The 14,679-nt window shown below is 37.7% G+C and overlaps 1 protein-coding gene across 4 annotated transcripts in view; it reads right to left on the bottom strand.

The window, feature by feature from the left end:
- ASXL2 (ASXL transcriptional regulator 2) overlaps window positions 1–14,679 on the bottom strand; it is an 80,520-nt gene that overhangs the window by 20,260 nt on the left and 45,581 nt on the right. For 3 of the 4 annotated variants that reach the window (XM_030884633.2, XM_045286687.1, XM_045286688.1), the window contains 3 exons: window positions 7,039–7,154; window positions 3,009–3,141; window positions 1,798–1,941 (listed from right to left, as the gene is read on the bottom strand). In XM_030884633.2, the coding sequence (XP_030740493.1) occupies window positions 1,798–1,941; window positions 3,009–3,141; window positions 7,039–7,154 (393 nt within the window). The remainder of the gene's footprint in view (window positions 1–1,797; window positions 1,942–3,008; window positions 3,142–7,038; window positions 7,155–14,679) is intronic. The other variant, XM_045286686.1, reaches the window with a different exon arrangement.

The raw sequence follows: 14,679 nt of genomic DNA, 5'->3' as shown, positions 1-14,679 counted from the left end.
TCTAGCAATTGGGGTCTGAGCCCACCTGGCTCTGGGACCTTAACACATGTTATCTTTGGTAAAACCCTTGGGAGCCAGCCTTCCTCCTCACCCATACCATTAACCCTGCCCTGGCCTGGGGACACAGATGGGAGACCTCAGGCAAGTGGGTGGGACAGGGATAGATCCCTAAACAAGCCAACAAGCCGGGAGTGTTGGGGACCCTGAGGGGGCGGAGGGAAGGCATGGGAGTGCTGTGTGGAGATGGCAGTGTGTCAGCTAAACCTGGCCCTGTAGACGTGGCAGAGAAGGGCATGCCAGAGGAAGACGACCCGAGGCCAGGCACAGAGTGGGGGCACGTAAGGACGGGAAAGGCTGGCACACAGACACAGGGCATGTCCATCTTCTGGCTGAGTCTGTAAAGCCTGAATCCTTCAGAACCGGCACCAAGGTTTGGCCTCCTGGGTCTGGGGGGCACCTTGAGACAGCCCTGCACCTGTCCAGCCTAGCACCCAGCTGTCCTCTTGAGCCACTTGAAGGAAGGTGACTGCCATGCACCCCTACTATCGTGGCCTCTTGCCATCACTGGGGTCATCTTCCAAGAGGGACTCCCTGGTCCATGCCCGAGTCTAAGTCAACCAAAGTCAATGCCTCCTGGCTCCCCAGTCAGCTGGGAGGGTGTGGTAGTGACCCTGCTGGATGCAGAGAGGTCTGGGAGAGGGGAAGGATTGTAGGACAGTGGTCTCTTCCCTGAGAAGAGTTTGTATTTGGTGTGAGAGGTGGTTCCCTGTACCTCAACAGAATACCTTGACCAAAGCCTCACAGAGCGTCAGAGTCCCTGAGCCTTCATCATCAACCAGAGCCTGAGTGCCTGGAAACCCACTGACTGACTTCCACCCTCTTTTCTTGCTGACACTCATTTCCAAGCTCCTTCCTGTTGCAGGCTGTGAAGGAGAAGCGTCTTGGAGGTGCCTTGTTCTCCATCTCCAGGAGACCCGGGAGCCTGGTGCTTCACATGGTGGAGGGAGGGAAGGAGGGCGAGACGGGCCTGGAGTCTTCTTGGAGACTACACTACTGTTCGAAGGGCCTTGGCCGGCAAGCTCTGTGAGCACCTGTCAGGGGGTGGCCCTGAGAGCAGGGATGCGGCTACCGTCCCACAGTCATACTAAACCTTTTGTTTCCTGTTAGGGTGAGGCAGTTTTTTTGAATGGCTTTCAATTAACATCCTTTTTATCTTCCAAATACCTCACCCTTCTCATCTGTGATAACGATAGCTCCCATTCCCCAGCCTTTGTAGGGTTCTGAAGTCTTAGTGGTTTGTTTCTTACTAGCATTTGCTCTGCAGGTATCCTAAAAGCTCTGTGGAAAAAAACCAGGTCCGTCTTTCAAAATTTGTTCACATCATCGGTTACCTGTTGTTTCATTTTTGACCTTTATAGATTTAATTTTTTATTTCCATACTACTTTTTTTTCCAGTGGCATCAGAAAAAAGGCTTAAGGTATAAATAATGCTGAATGATATGATGGCAGGAAAAGAAAGAAACCTTTTTCTGAAATAAAGTTCAAGAAGGATAGGACAAAGAGGAAATTGAAGAGAGCCCAGAGCTTAAAGGAAAGGATGAAACAGGTGGGGGAAAATATATATATTAACTCAATTCCTTCTCTGATCCATCTCGATTCTTAAAAATCATGTTACCAAGAAGAGAAATACGGTCAAATCATAACTCAAAACAAGATATAAATCTAAGTAAAATAGTCAACACGTTGCAGACATAGTTAACAGACTGAGGCGGCTAAAGTCTTTGTAAATTCACTTACTTGTGTGGAGCCTGTCGGCCCTCTGAAATGACTTCTTCCCCAAAGCGAGCAGAGGACTTTCCACTTTCACTGAGGAACAAAAGCTGGAGTTTGGGTTCTGGGGGCTGCTTGACTGCCCATCAGATTGCTTTCCTTCCAATGCTGCTAGAGGGAGAAATAGGCAATGACCAATGACACGGAAGCTTTGGGTAGAAATCAAGCAATCAAATAATTAATCATTCACTGTTAACTAAATGGAGTTTTATCTGAGTCTAAGATTATGAAGTCAAAAATTAAAATAAAGCCTTTCCCTTCCTTCAAGTATGTCATTTGCTTTTTAGCATATATTTTCTTCCTAAAGAAAGGCCAAGTTCAGTCAGGGTGCAGTGTAGCACCAATGAAACATACAATTTTCCTCTAGTATTTTAAAGCTTCCTACCCCCACTATCATGACCTCAATCATACCTTACACATCTGGCTAGACGAGAACAAGCATACAGGGCAGATAAACTCCTCAGGACCAATAATAAGAGTAGTGATACCAGGAGGGTAAGGGTAAGGTGACGGGACAATAGGGGAACCGAACACAGGGATCTACATATAACCCTCTCCCTGGGGGACAGACAACAGAAAAGTGGGTGAGGGGAGATGTCAGACAGGGCAAGATATGACAAAATAATAATTTATAAATTATCAAGGGCTAATGAGGGAAGGGCGGGCGGGGATGGAGGGGATAAAAAGAGGACTTGATGCCAGGGGCTTAAGTGGAGAGCAAATGTTTTGGGAATGATGAAGGTAATGAATGTACAAATGTGCTTGACACAATTGATGTATGTATGGATTGTGATAAGAGTTGTATGAGCCCCAAATAAAATGATTAAAAAAAGAAAACAAAGTTTTATAGGAGTGATTTGGTAGAGTTCACGCTGAGCCTCTTAGAAGCATCATCTGTCTAAGGTTACTAAGTAGATAGAGATTTCCACGGATTATTAGGTTCGACATCTTGGAAGCTGGTCATTAATCTCATTTCTACATGTAAATTCCATTGATGCTTTCTATTAAAATGCTCTTTATTTTTTTGCATTGAAATTCCTTCCCCCTCGTTTTTTTCCTGGAAGAATTATACTGATGATTTAAGAACACAAAGGTTAGGTAAGTATAATAATTTAAATATAATTTATGGGTTGAAACACGGAGAAAAACTTCCATTGGAAGAGACAGACTTTGCCTACCCGGCTTGGCAGGCACAGAGTCACTGGCTGCTTTGACCGTCTTCAGAGCAAGATGCTGGTTGGAAGAGATGGACATGCTGGACCTGCATTGCTGCTGCTGCTGCTGCTTCTTCTGCTGCTGCTGCTTTAGAGCCTACGATGAGAAAACTGACTATAAGAAACAAAACCAATCAGTTTTTAGTGATAATAAAGAAAAATGACTTATTTTAAAGTGGTGAGCACTCAATTGCTTTGAAATATATCAAAGGGAATAACACCAACAAAAACTACAGTAAAGCAGCTAAATACAACAATGACTACCTAAAGCAGAGGTTCGATCCTCTGGGGGTCGAACGACCCTTTCACAGGGGTCACCTAAGACCTCGGAAAACACATAAATATTTCACAATATATAATTATATACTGTTTTGTGATTAGTCACGGTGCTTTAATTATGTTCAATTTGTAACAATGAAAACATCCTGTATATCAGATATTTACATTACGATTCCTAACAGTAGCAAAACTAAAGTTATGAAGTAGCAACGAAAATACATTTATGGTTGGGGGTCACCACAAGATGAGAAACTATGAAAGGGTTGCAGCATTAAGCAGGTTGAGAACCACTGGCCTAAAGGATCCTTCACATTTGTGGGAGGGTTTTTTTGCTCAGTATTACACAGAATGAAAAACCTTCATTAGCATGCTGTAGAACTTTTTTAGAATCACCAGTAAATCAATTCCCAACCTTATAGAAGCAGAACTGGAATCCTAACAGAGTTACATGTTTTGAATCATTTATCCATTTATTTATTTTAAGCCCAGAATAAAGATGTCTCATTTATACTTATTATCTATAAAAAGGCAAATATTTTCGTATTGTATTAGATGATGCATTCTGTGAATAAGGTTAAGGTGGTTATAAATGACTTCTTGAGTTAGCTATTGGGTCAGAGCAATGAGATCTGACCTAATAATCTATGGCAATAAAGCAGATAGAAAAGATCAGAAAATATTGCTTCTCATAGTGAGTCCTTGCTATTTCAAAAACATTTTTTATTTCCACAATGACCTTAGTTTATAGAGCACACTACACAATACTAATGAATAAAACTACCAGAACACCCCTAATTCCTATCATGAAAATACACTAAGGCAACCTTTTAATTCCAAAGTTAAAAACAGAAGACCAGAATGTAATGGTACATTTCAGGGTAACTTTACAAATATTTTTTCCTTGGCTAATGACGAATTTCAAGTTTTATCCTTCAAGACCGTCATGCAGGGAAGTTGAATGACTAGTTTGGACTCACTGACAAGATTTATTACAGGTGGGGTAGAGGCTCAATGTGCACAAGGTGGCAGGGTTGCTTATTAATTACAGTTTACTCTCATCCTTTACAATCAGACCAGAACAAGCCCAGGTCATTTGAGGTCAATGCAAAGTACATCTGTATTTCTAATGATCATGTAAATAGACATATGATGGAAGCAGAATAATGGCTGCTCATCAAAACTTTAACAGGAGGGTAAAAACAGTTTTTGTAATTATCCTACCTTAAAATTGGAAAACCACCAAAAAATAAAAAAAAACCCATTTGTGGTGAAGAGTAACTCCAGTGAAGTAGTTTTTCTTTCTTTCTTTTTTTTTTCATTTTCATTTTTGAAGTAGTTTTTCTTAAGTAGTATTAAGAAAGGCATACATCAGGAGAAAAGACTTACTGTGTATACCAACAATCTAATTTAATTGAATTTTCTGTAGGGATATTCCTAAAGAAAATACAGTAATTGAGTCCTGGAAGTATAGGAATGTAATACTTGAGTACAGGGATAGTATAGATATTATAGATCGCCTAATAAGGTTTAAGATAATACAAGCCTTTTCCCTGTGGAAAAGAAGCATCTTATACTGCTTACATTTTCCCGAAAACTTATAAAAATACGGGTGCTACAGATTACCCGGGCAAGCAGTAATTAATCTGGTCAAATTTGGGGATGTCTTTTAATAAAAGCATTTTTAGTTTAACTACTTTGACATGCTTAACATTTTTATTTAATTTTAATTATATTAATAACACACAAATTTTTTTAACCTATCAATCAAACATAAAGCTATACTCTCCTGTGTCTCCCACTGCTAGTCTTGGTTCTCAATCTTCAGAAATAGCCAGTCATCAATTTGATTTTACTTAATTAACTTGGTTTTATTTACATCTATGTGTGCACTCAGATTTCTTTAAAAAATATATAATACTGTCTTGTAGATAGTGTATATATTTTCATAAATGGCATGATTTACATGTCCTAAAATGTTATAAAAATTCAACATTTTATCTTGGTAATTTTTCCATGTTTCTACAACAAGATCAATCTCATTACAAAATAAATTCTATGTAATTGTTCAGCATATACCATCATATATTAAAGAATTTCCTAATCAATATATATTTTACTATTGCTGATTTTTTTGCTTATCAAGGATTAAATACAAATATCTTTCTGTGTTTGTATGTGTGCGTGTCTATTAGTCTAAGAAGTCTGTTCAGTTGTTCATGGGGAATGTGCATTTAAAATTTTAATAGATAATGCAAAATTTCTCTTCAAGTGGTTATAAAAAATGAAGTTACACGTGCAAGTTCCAAGTAACTTGTGCTGTTCACAATTCTGCCAATGCTCAATATAATTTAGCTCCTTAATTGCTATCAAGCTAAGAATAAAAATAATCAGTCTTATAAATGTATAATTAATGTGAGCTTACATTTATTGTTCATTTGCATTTTCAAACTCGAGAGAGCTTAGTTCTTTGAAAAGGTACTCCCAAACGACCAAATGTTGGCAGAGTATTAAGAAACAATGATAAATAAACCCAGAGTGAAAGGAGAAATAAAAGAATACTAATTTACTGCTAATTGCGATGGGGTTCAAGCTCACCAGCAGCTCTGTGAGAGAAAGATGAGGCTGGGCTATCTACCTGTGTAAAGATTTACCGTCATGGAACTCCAGAGGGGCAGTTCTACTCTGCCCCACAGGGTCGCCATGAACCAGAATTGATTGGTTAGAAGTGCGGCTTGTGTTTCTAAGTTTGGGCTTACATACAACTTGACAACGATATTTGAAAAAACTAGGTTTTGAAAGAAGACCTGTTCCTGTAAAAATTACATACTAATTGGGGCAGTTCTGCTTTTGTCACGTGGGGTTGTCATGGGTTGTAACTGACTCAACCACACCCAACAACAGGTAAAATAGACCATTTTCTAAGAAAAACAGACTTCCAGAACTGGCTCAAAAAGCAGAAAATCAAAAGAGAGCAATAGCCCTGATGAAAGAAAAATGCTAGTCAAACAATGCTAATTATTAAACTTTCTCTAGGGATTTGGTGGCACAGCGATTTGAGCATTGGGCTGCTGAGAATTTAAGCCTACTAGCTATTTTGTGGGAGAAACATGGGGCAGTCTGTTCCTGTAAAGATTTATAACCTTGGATTTATAGCAGTACTATTCTGTTTTATAGGGTTCTATTCTGTTTTATAGGGTCGCTATGAAACAGAATCAATTTGATAGCAGTGAGTAGGTAGAATAAACTTGATTCCAAAACAGTATAAGAAAACCACAAAATCTAAACTAAAATTTAAAAGAGATTTTAATAACATTAAAAAACATACAAATCAAACATGTAAGAAAAGCTACCTGTGATCATACCAGTAACTCCTAAGGGGGTGGAGGAGACTACCCTTGAAAAAGTTAACACCTATTTATGACTTTTAAAAACTAAACAACAATTTAAAAAAACCTGCGAAATAACTAACTCTTAGGAAATTAGCAATAAATTAGGAACTTTTAGAATGTGAAGAAATAGTCAACCACCAAAAGGCTTTAAAAGATATCATATAAAAGGGTATTACATTAAGTGACCAAAGTAGGTTATTATATGAAACTTTCCCTTAAAAAGAACCTAATGTAGATGTTGTCCAGAAATTCTTAAGGGCTCCCTGAGTCGGGCATTTTGAATGTAGGAGATTGTATTTCTGATAAATAGAGACTGGCATGATTACCTGCTTTAGTGCCTTCTTGCTGTGCTTCTGTGATGGAGAAATGACTTTACCTGCTGGAATGGAGGGTGATGGACAGCCTGACTGGGGGGAGGATGGCTGTGACAGTCTAGACGATACTAGGGGGAAAAGTGACAATAAAAAATTATGTCATCAGAGTTGGTATCATGCACCATTCCTTCCCCAATCATATGCTGCTACCTGTGTTAAGAACTGTGATCAAACACTTTTGGGAAGGATCTTCTTTTTGGAGTTCTACTTCAAACAGTCTCCCTTTTCAGTTTATTTCCTCAGAAAGCTCTATTGAAGGATGATAGGATGGGGAAGGGACGTGTGTTAGTATTCGTTACGTTCCATTCTTTAATTTTTCAATAGAATTGATCGAAGAAGCAGGAAGCAGAAAACAAACTGTGAGTCATCAAGTTAGATAAAATGTAGAAAAAAATCCAGACTCCTTTGAGGAATAACATGTTCTCAAAATAAATCTAACGACAGCATGACACAGTGGAAGAGCCCTGGATTGACAGAATGGGTCTCAGGTTGCCCGTCTTTCAAGTCAAGGCAAAAAGGCCATTCTATCTCAAACACTGTACAAGTAGCAGTTTCCTTATATTCTTTTAAGTCTTATATTCTTTACCCTCTTAAATCATAACAATTAGGGGGAGGGGAGGGGTGTTGGGATTACTCTAATGGGAGCAATGCAGGTTACACAGATGTAACAACTACCTACTTCATCACTGGCTGTTTTTTAGCCAGTCAGAAGGAAGCCAAATCTTGGTCTTATGAAAAGCCTCCCATCAAGAGCCCATGCCTCTTTTTTTTTTTTAAACTTTATTTATTTATTTATTTTTTTTTAGCATTTTATTAGGGGCTCATACAACTGTTATCCCAATCCATACACACATCAATTGTGTAAACCCATGCCTCTTATTAATTGCAAGTATATATTCATGCTTTTCTAGAAAATTTCAAAAGTATGAATTATTTACCAGGAAGAACAGAGAAATGACTGAGTCAGACCCTTTAATAATAAAATGCTGAAAGTATAAGCATGATTGCAAGTGATGGCTTTCAAGGTGTGCAGTTTTACCACTGCCTCTCTCACACGAGTTGGGCTACAGGTGGAAAAATAGCACATTATTGGAAGGTCCATGAGGTTGCACAAGTTAAGTATGTACTGGGCAGGTAGGTAGTTACTATCTAATAGGACAATGAGGAACCATGATTCAATGAAATACATGTGTTTTGGAGTGCAGCATTTCAACCTACTCTTTAGGCCAGGAGAAAGGAATACATTGCAGAGACGTTTAAAGAAAACAACAGCAAGCAATATTAAGAAGGTGACTTGTCATTCTTAGTTTAAATTTTGTGTTCCAACCTAAGTTTATAGGTAAGGGAAAGAATGAACAATTACTCTGTTGGACATAAAACTAAAGCATTGAAAGAGTAAAGCGTTCACTGTACTGTACTCTGTGAAAGGTAGTTCTTGAAATGGTTGTGCAGCAAAAAGAAAGCATATCCTTCCTTGGTGCATTATGTGGTGGCCACATTTTTTAAAATTCAGAGTAATAAATCATCTTATTGGGGGCTCTAATAACAATCCATACATCGATTGTAACACATATTTGTACATATATTGCCATCATCGTTTTCAAACATTTTCTTTCTGCTTGAGCCCTTGGTATCAGCTCCTCTTTTTTTCTCTCCCAGGCCACACTGTTTTATGACAGCTTTACTAGGTTATTATTCATGTACCATAATAATTTATTTTCCTTTAAACAACAGTTTTATTGAGATAAATTACCTACAATACATTTTACTTATTTAAAGTACACAATGCAAAAAAAAATTTCTTTAAATATACAATGCAATTGTTTTTGGTACATTCAGAGTTAATACAACTATCATAAAAATTCAAATTTCAACAGCCTTCAACAAGATCCTGGGCCACTTACCCCAAATCCCTGCCACTAACCCCAGCCAAGTGTCTCCTCTTGAGGAATTTCCTATTCTGAACCTTTCATATAAATTTCAAGTAAGTGGAATGAGATAGTATGTGGCCTTTATGACTGGTTTCTTTCACTTAGGATATTTTTAAAGTTCATCCATGTGTCAATATTTTGGCATTCCCTTTATTTCATTGTTAAATATGCCACTGTATAGATGTACAGTGAAAGCTGTGAGAGCCAGAACTCCACAGGACTGCCTTGTATTTACAGGTCTTGCCAAGTTTTCCACCTGTGACCAGCTACAATCTTACCACGTTTGACCATATGATTGAATTGTATGAAATGTGGGTTATGTGCTAATAAAACTGTTTGTTTTTAAAAGAAGTTTTACCCTACCCTATTCTATCTGTTGATGATGGACATGTGGGTTATTCCACTTTTGGGCTATTATGAGTGTGTTTTGTGTGTATGTGTGGACTTACGTTTTCACCTCTCTTTCAATACACTAGGGGTGAAACTACTGGGTCTTGGGGGGAGCTATGGAATTAGTACTGCTGCTCCGAGGAAGAAAGAGGAGACCGTCTAGTCCCATAAAGATTTACCCTCAGAAACCCTAAGGATCCTGCCAGAATGGACTCCACAGCAGTAGGTATGGTCAATCAAAGGAGCCCTGGTGACTCAGTGGTTCAGCGCTCAGCTGTGAATCAAAAAGCTGGCAATTCGAACTTGCAACCACTCTAAGAGAGAGAAATATGGCAGTTTGCTTCCATCACGATTACGCTTACGCTTGACAACCTTATCAGGGCAGTTCTACTCTGTCCCACAGGGTGAGTTGGAATTGACTTAGCAGTAATGGGTTTTGTTATGGTAACTCTATGTTTAACCTTTTGAGAAACTACCAAATTGTTTCTCAAAGCAGTAGCAATTATTATTCAATCCAACCAGAAGCATGAGCATGTTTCAGTTTCTCTACATCCTCACTAGTACATGCTATTGTCTTTTACTTGATTACTGCTTTTAAAGGGATATAATGAAACCTATTACTATCTACTTATATTAATTTTTTCAGTAATAGCCAGGGCAAACCACTTGGAATGTTTCCTCTTAAGGCAAATGGCTTTCTACCAAATGAAACTACAGCACATTACAAAGCTAAATGAAATAAATCATGAAAATTCCAGCACCTACCAGTGAGGGAAGAGACCTAATGCTTAATACCAACTTTTGGTCTATTTAAAAAAACCTTAAATGTTAACTGTTGAAACTTTTGAAATATAATGCTTTACTATTACGAATGTGTATGTGTGCTCCAGTTATGTGGAGAGACAGAAAATGAAATGCCAAAACTTACACATAACACAAGGTAAGCAATTTATCTCTAACAATTCTTTTCAGTGCCTACACCAGTTTTCTTCAAAAACTTTATTAACAGCTGTATTAAATATTGTCTATATGCCTACCAAACAGCGGCAGGCTTTTGTAGCAAGAGTGCAGGAGGGTATCTTAAAAGTACAAGTCCTCTTCCTACGCCCACCAGAGCTCTTTCCATTCTATTTTGAGAGAAAACTACATATTATACTTGGGTGGACTATATTTTAAAGAACAGATGAATGAATGAATAAGTAGCAAATATATACATTTTATATATATTGTATAGTGATAGTACTATCTAATTTTACGTATTCAGAAATGTAAATACTTGCCCAAGGACACGGAGCTATTAAGGAGCAGTTAAGATCGAATGAAATGTGGGTTTCAGAAAAATGAGGTGGCACACATAGCAAATTGAATGGTGGCCAACAAAAGACTGTTCCATGTCCTAATACACAGTCATGCGGTGTCAAGTCAATTCTGACTAATTAAAGGTCCTGAAGGACAGAGTAGAAATGCCCATAAGGGGCAGAGCACCTGGTGGGTTCAACATGCCAACCTTTTGGTTAGCACCTGAATGCAGGCAGTAACCACTATGCTGCTTAAATCTCCAGTAGCCGTGAAAGTTACCTTATATTGCACTTTTATATAGTTAAGAATTTTGAGATAAGGCCATCTTGGATTACCAGATGGGTCCTAAATCCAGCGACAAGTGTCCTTATGGAGAGATGCTGGGGAAGGCAGACAGAAGACTCTATGACAACTGAGGCAGAGATCAGAGGGAGGTAAACGTAAAACAAGCAAGCAGTTAATTAACAGAAGCATAGGAAAAAAATTGCAGAATCTTTGATTTGGTTTCAAAAATTGTGAAAGAATAATTTTTTTTAAGTCACCCAATTTGTAGTAATTTGCTACAGCAACTCAGGAAATCAAATAATAGCAAACTCCAGAGGTACCTAGAGTTTTCATATCATTACCAACTCATAGATATGTATATATATTTGGAGTGTTTAAATTAATAACAATTATTAAATATTTGGCACTTAAAATGAAACTTTTTGGGGGGGGCTAGAGGGAGCTCCTTCAAGTTGTAAATCATCTGTGTGACAATATTACAGCAGTATTTAGTTGCCTCCTTGCTATATTACAGCAGTATTTAGTTGCCTCCTTGCTATTTGGCTCAGAAAGAGGTCTCTCAGGCAAATATGGCTTCTTGTAGAAGTTTTGAATCAGTCATTACTTAACAACCATAACGTATATAGGTAATGAAACACCTTAGTAAAATGGAGGAAAGATGCTGAATCAACTAAACAGCTGAAAAAGATGAAAGTGAACTCATTTCAGATACCACACACCAGCATTAATTCTACACACAGCGAGGTTAAACTTAATAAAGGAAAACATGAGTTCCTTTCAAACTTAAACACAGGAAAATCTTTCTAATTGTTGCACTGAGAGCACATTTTTAATCTTTTGAATTAGCAAGCTCACTTTTAAGAGTTTATCCCAAAGATACAATCTCAACAATATGAAAGCAACACTTAAGAGTAATACTTCTCACACTTGAGCACGAATCACCAAGAACTTGTAACACAGACTGCCCCAGCAATCTTTCCAGTCCTTGATTCAGTTAAGCCATTGCACTCCTAATACATTTTTAGATACAACTGAAGCTGTTGATCTGGACATCCCATTAAAACTTCTGGTGAAGCGAGTGCAATAATGAGAGCAAGAGATCAGAAGGAACCTTATGGCACATATACACAATGACATTCTATGGAGCTCTTCAAAGGAATTATGAAAATCTCTACATTCTTTTCCAGGATGTTCCTCAGGATTATTAAGTGAAAAAAATTCAAGGTGCTGGGCTATGGTGTTTATAGCATGAATTTTTTTGCATAAATAAATAAGTATAAAAATGTATAGACGTTTTCATATTAAAAAAGCAAAATTAAATGGAAAAAAAAAAAAAGGAAGGACAAATTTAAAAAATGGATCCCCATAGGGGAAAATAATTCATTAGGTGATGTAGATAGTAAAGGAAGGAGTTAAGATATATATGGTGTTTCAAAATAATGTTTAAAATGTATTTTCTAGACGTGTGAAATGAAAAATATCCAAGTAATATACCAAATTGGTAACATAATGACATAGATAATTGCTCATGAAATAGTTATGGTATTAGGTGCTGGCAAGTCAGTTCCAATTCATAATGATTTAATGCACACAGAAAACACTGCCCTGAGCGGGGAGTAGAAAGGGAGGGGAAAATATGAGGAGCTGATACCAAGTGCTCAAGTAGAAAGCAAATGTTTTGAGAATGATGAGGGAAACAAATGTACAAAAGTGCTTGACACATGGATGTATGTATGGATTGTGATAAGAGCTGTATGAGCCCCCAATAAAATTAGTAAATAAAAAATTTAAAAAACAAAAAACTACATAGAAAAGCATAGTTCCAGTTTATTTGGCTGTCAATCTTCTAAACCATTGTTGTTCAAATGTAGTCCATCAAAACTGCTGCTGTTCAAATGAGGTCCATAGATAGGATTACATTTTAAAATATATAGACAAAAACTAACTAAATAAAACACTTGGGTTATAAACTGGACACTGAGACTGCATTTTAATTCTGCCAAAGGACTTGTTTATTATCTTTTCTTATTGGGCAAGTGGCACTTATAGGAAAATGATCATCACACTTTCTATCACTAGTCTTACTATTTCTTTTTTTTTTTAGTCTTACTATTAAAGTGTTATTCTACACCAAGGACATATACTACCCACAACATGACCTTCGATAATAGAATGAAATTATTTTAAGCTATACATTGAACTAAAACTAAACTCACTGCCGCTGAGCTGATGCTGACTCGTGGAGAACCTACAGGGTAGGGTAGAAATGTCCCTGTGGGTTTCTCTTTAGTTTTAGAAAACTTCAACCCTAGCAGATTTCAGCCCAACTCTTAACCACTCCCTGACCTGGGCTGTTACCTGGACCTAGTGATTAGAAATTGTATAAAACAAAACCATTATGAATAGAAACAAGTTAAAGAAGCTAAAGTCATAACTCAGATACTAAGTGGGCAAAATGGTGAAACCAGCAGAAAAAAAGTCCACAAACAATACTCATGCTCCTCTTGCTAAACTGTTAGGAAAATGGGGCAGTAACTGATATTGTCATTCTCTCCCATCTCTAATCCGAATCACCTACACTATCTTGAAACATTGCTCGTACACACTAATAACCTATATGTAATGACACTAGCACGCATGATTAATATTTTGAACTCAATCTCTTTCACTCCACAAATTACCACTTGCATCCAAAATTAACCAGACACACTCCCATCTTCATGCCTTTCTGTATCTCATCTTCCCAGGACATGGCCCATTCAGAGATACTAAGTAAACAAGGAAAAGCTGACCATGTCTCCGTCTATACTGTCATAATATGAACAATGTAAACATATGTGGCTCATTAGATAATCTGTTAATTTTCTGTTTATCTTTCTATATGTCCAGATACCCTGAAAGAGTTTTAAGGCTAGCATTCATGTTTTATAAACATGTTCTGCAAATAAGTCGCAAGTCGCATATACTGGAAAAATAATAAATGGGGCACATAGTTGAATGGAAGAATATTTAAATAGACTTATTAAAAGGGTTAGTCAAAATGTAGTGCTACAGGAGTTCTAGTTCTTATCAACATACTTTTTTCCACACAAAACATGTTTAAACACATCTCTGTAATCAGTGGATGGTAACTCAATAATGTTTTTCTTTCAAGAATATACTTTTCTTAGTCTCATTAGAAAGTTCTTTAAAAAGTCCAAATCACAACAGTGGCTTCCTGCTGGAAGCCACAGGAAGATCATGTAAAAGGGGGGGACGGGAATATATATGCTATCAAGGACCTTCCCCAGAGCCAACCGAGACAGAAAGCCTTGTACTAGAGTTGGTGCTCTGTATCCAGGCTTCTAGCTTATTTAAAACTATCAAAAAGTCAACTTCTGCTCATTGAAGCCAAAAGACAACAGCAGAAGATTCTGAGGAGATCTGCTGCGCCAGTTCTACTCAAGTGAGCGATACCAGCTAGGAAGGTTATGGTGACTGTAGGGAGATATTCCAAAGGGGTAATGATTCTATAGAACAAAGAATGAGCATTTAGATTATGAAGAGGTTTTAAGAAAATTGAAATTTTTGTGAGAAAAAGGCCAGGAAAGTTGCACATAAATCTTTCCCCACTGCAGTAATTCCCCTGCTTGTTCTTTCAACATAGGAAGGTCTGCCCTACAAGAATTTCCTTTGGAAACCTTCCCCC

This window comes from Echinops telfairi, unplaced genomic scaffold (assembly GCF_000313985.2).
Source record: "Echinops telfairi isolate 266 unplaced genomic scaffold, ASM31398v2 ScPeMD7_9;HRSCAF=40, whole genome shotgun sequence".
In the NCBI taxonomy this organism is placed as follows: domain Eukaryota; kingdom Metazoa; phylum Chordata; class Mammalia; order Afrosoricida; family Tenrecidae; genus Echinops; species Echinops telfairi.
The sequence above is the reverse complement of the archived record's forward strand: the minus strand, read 5'-3'. Positions and strand labels throughout refer to the sequence as shown.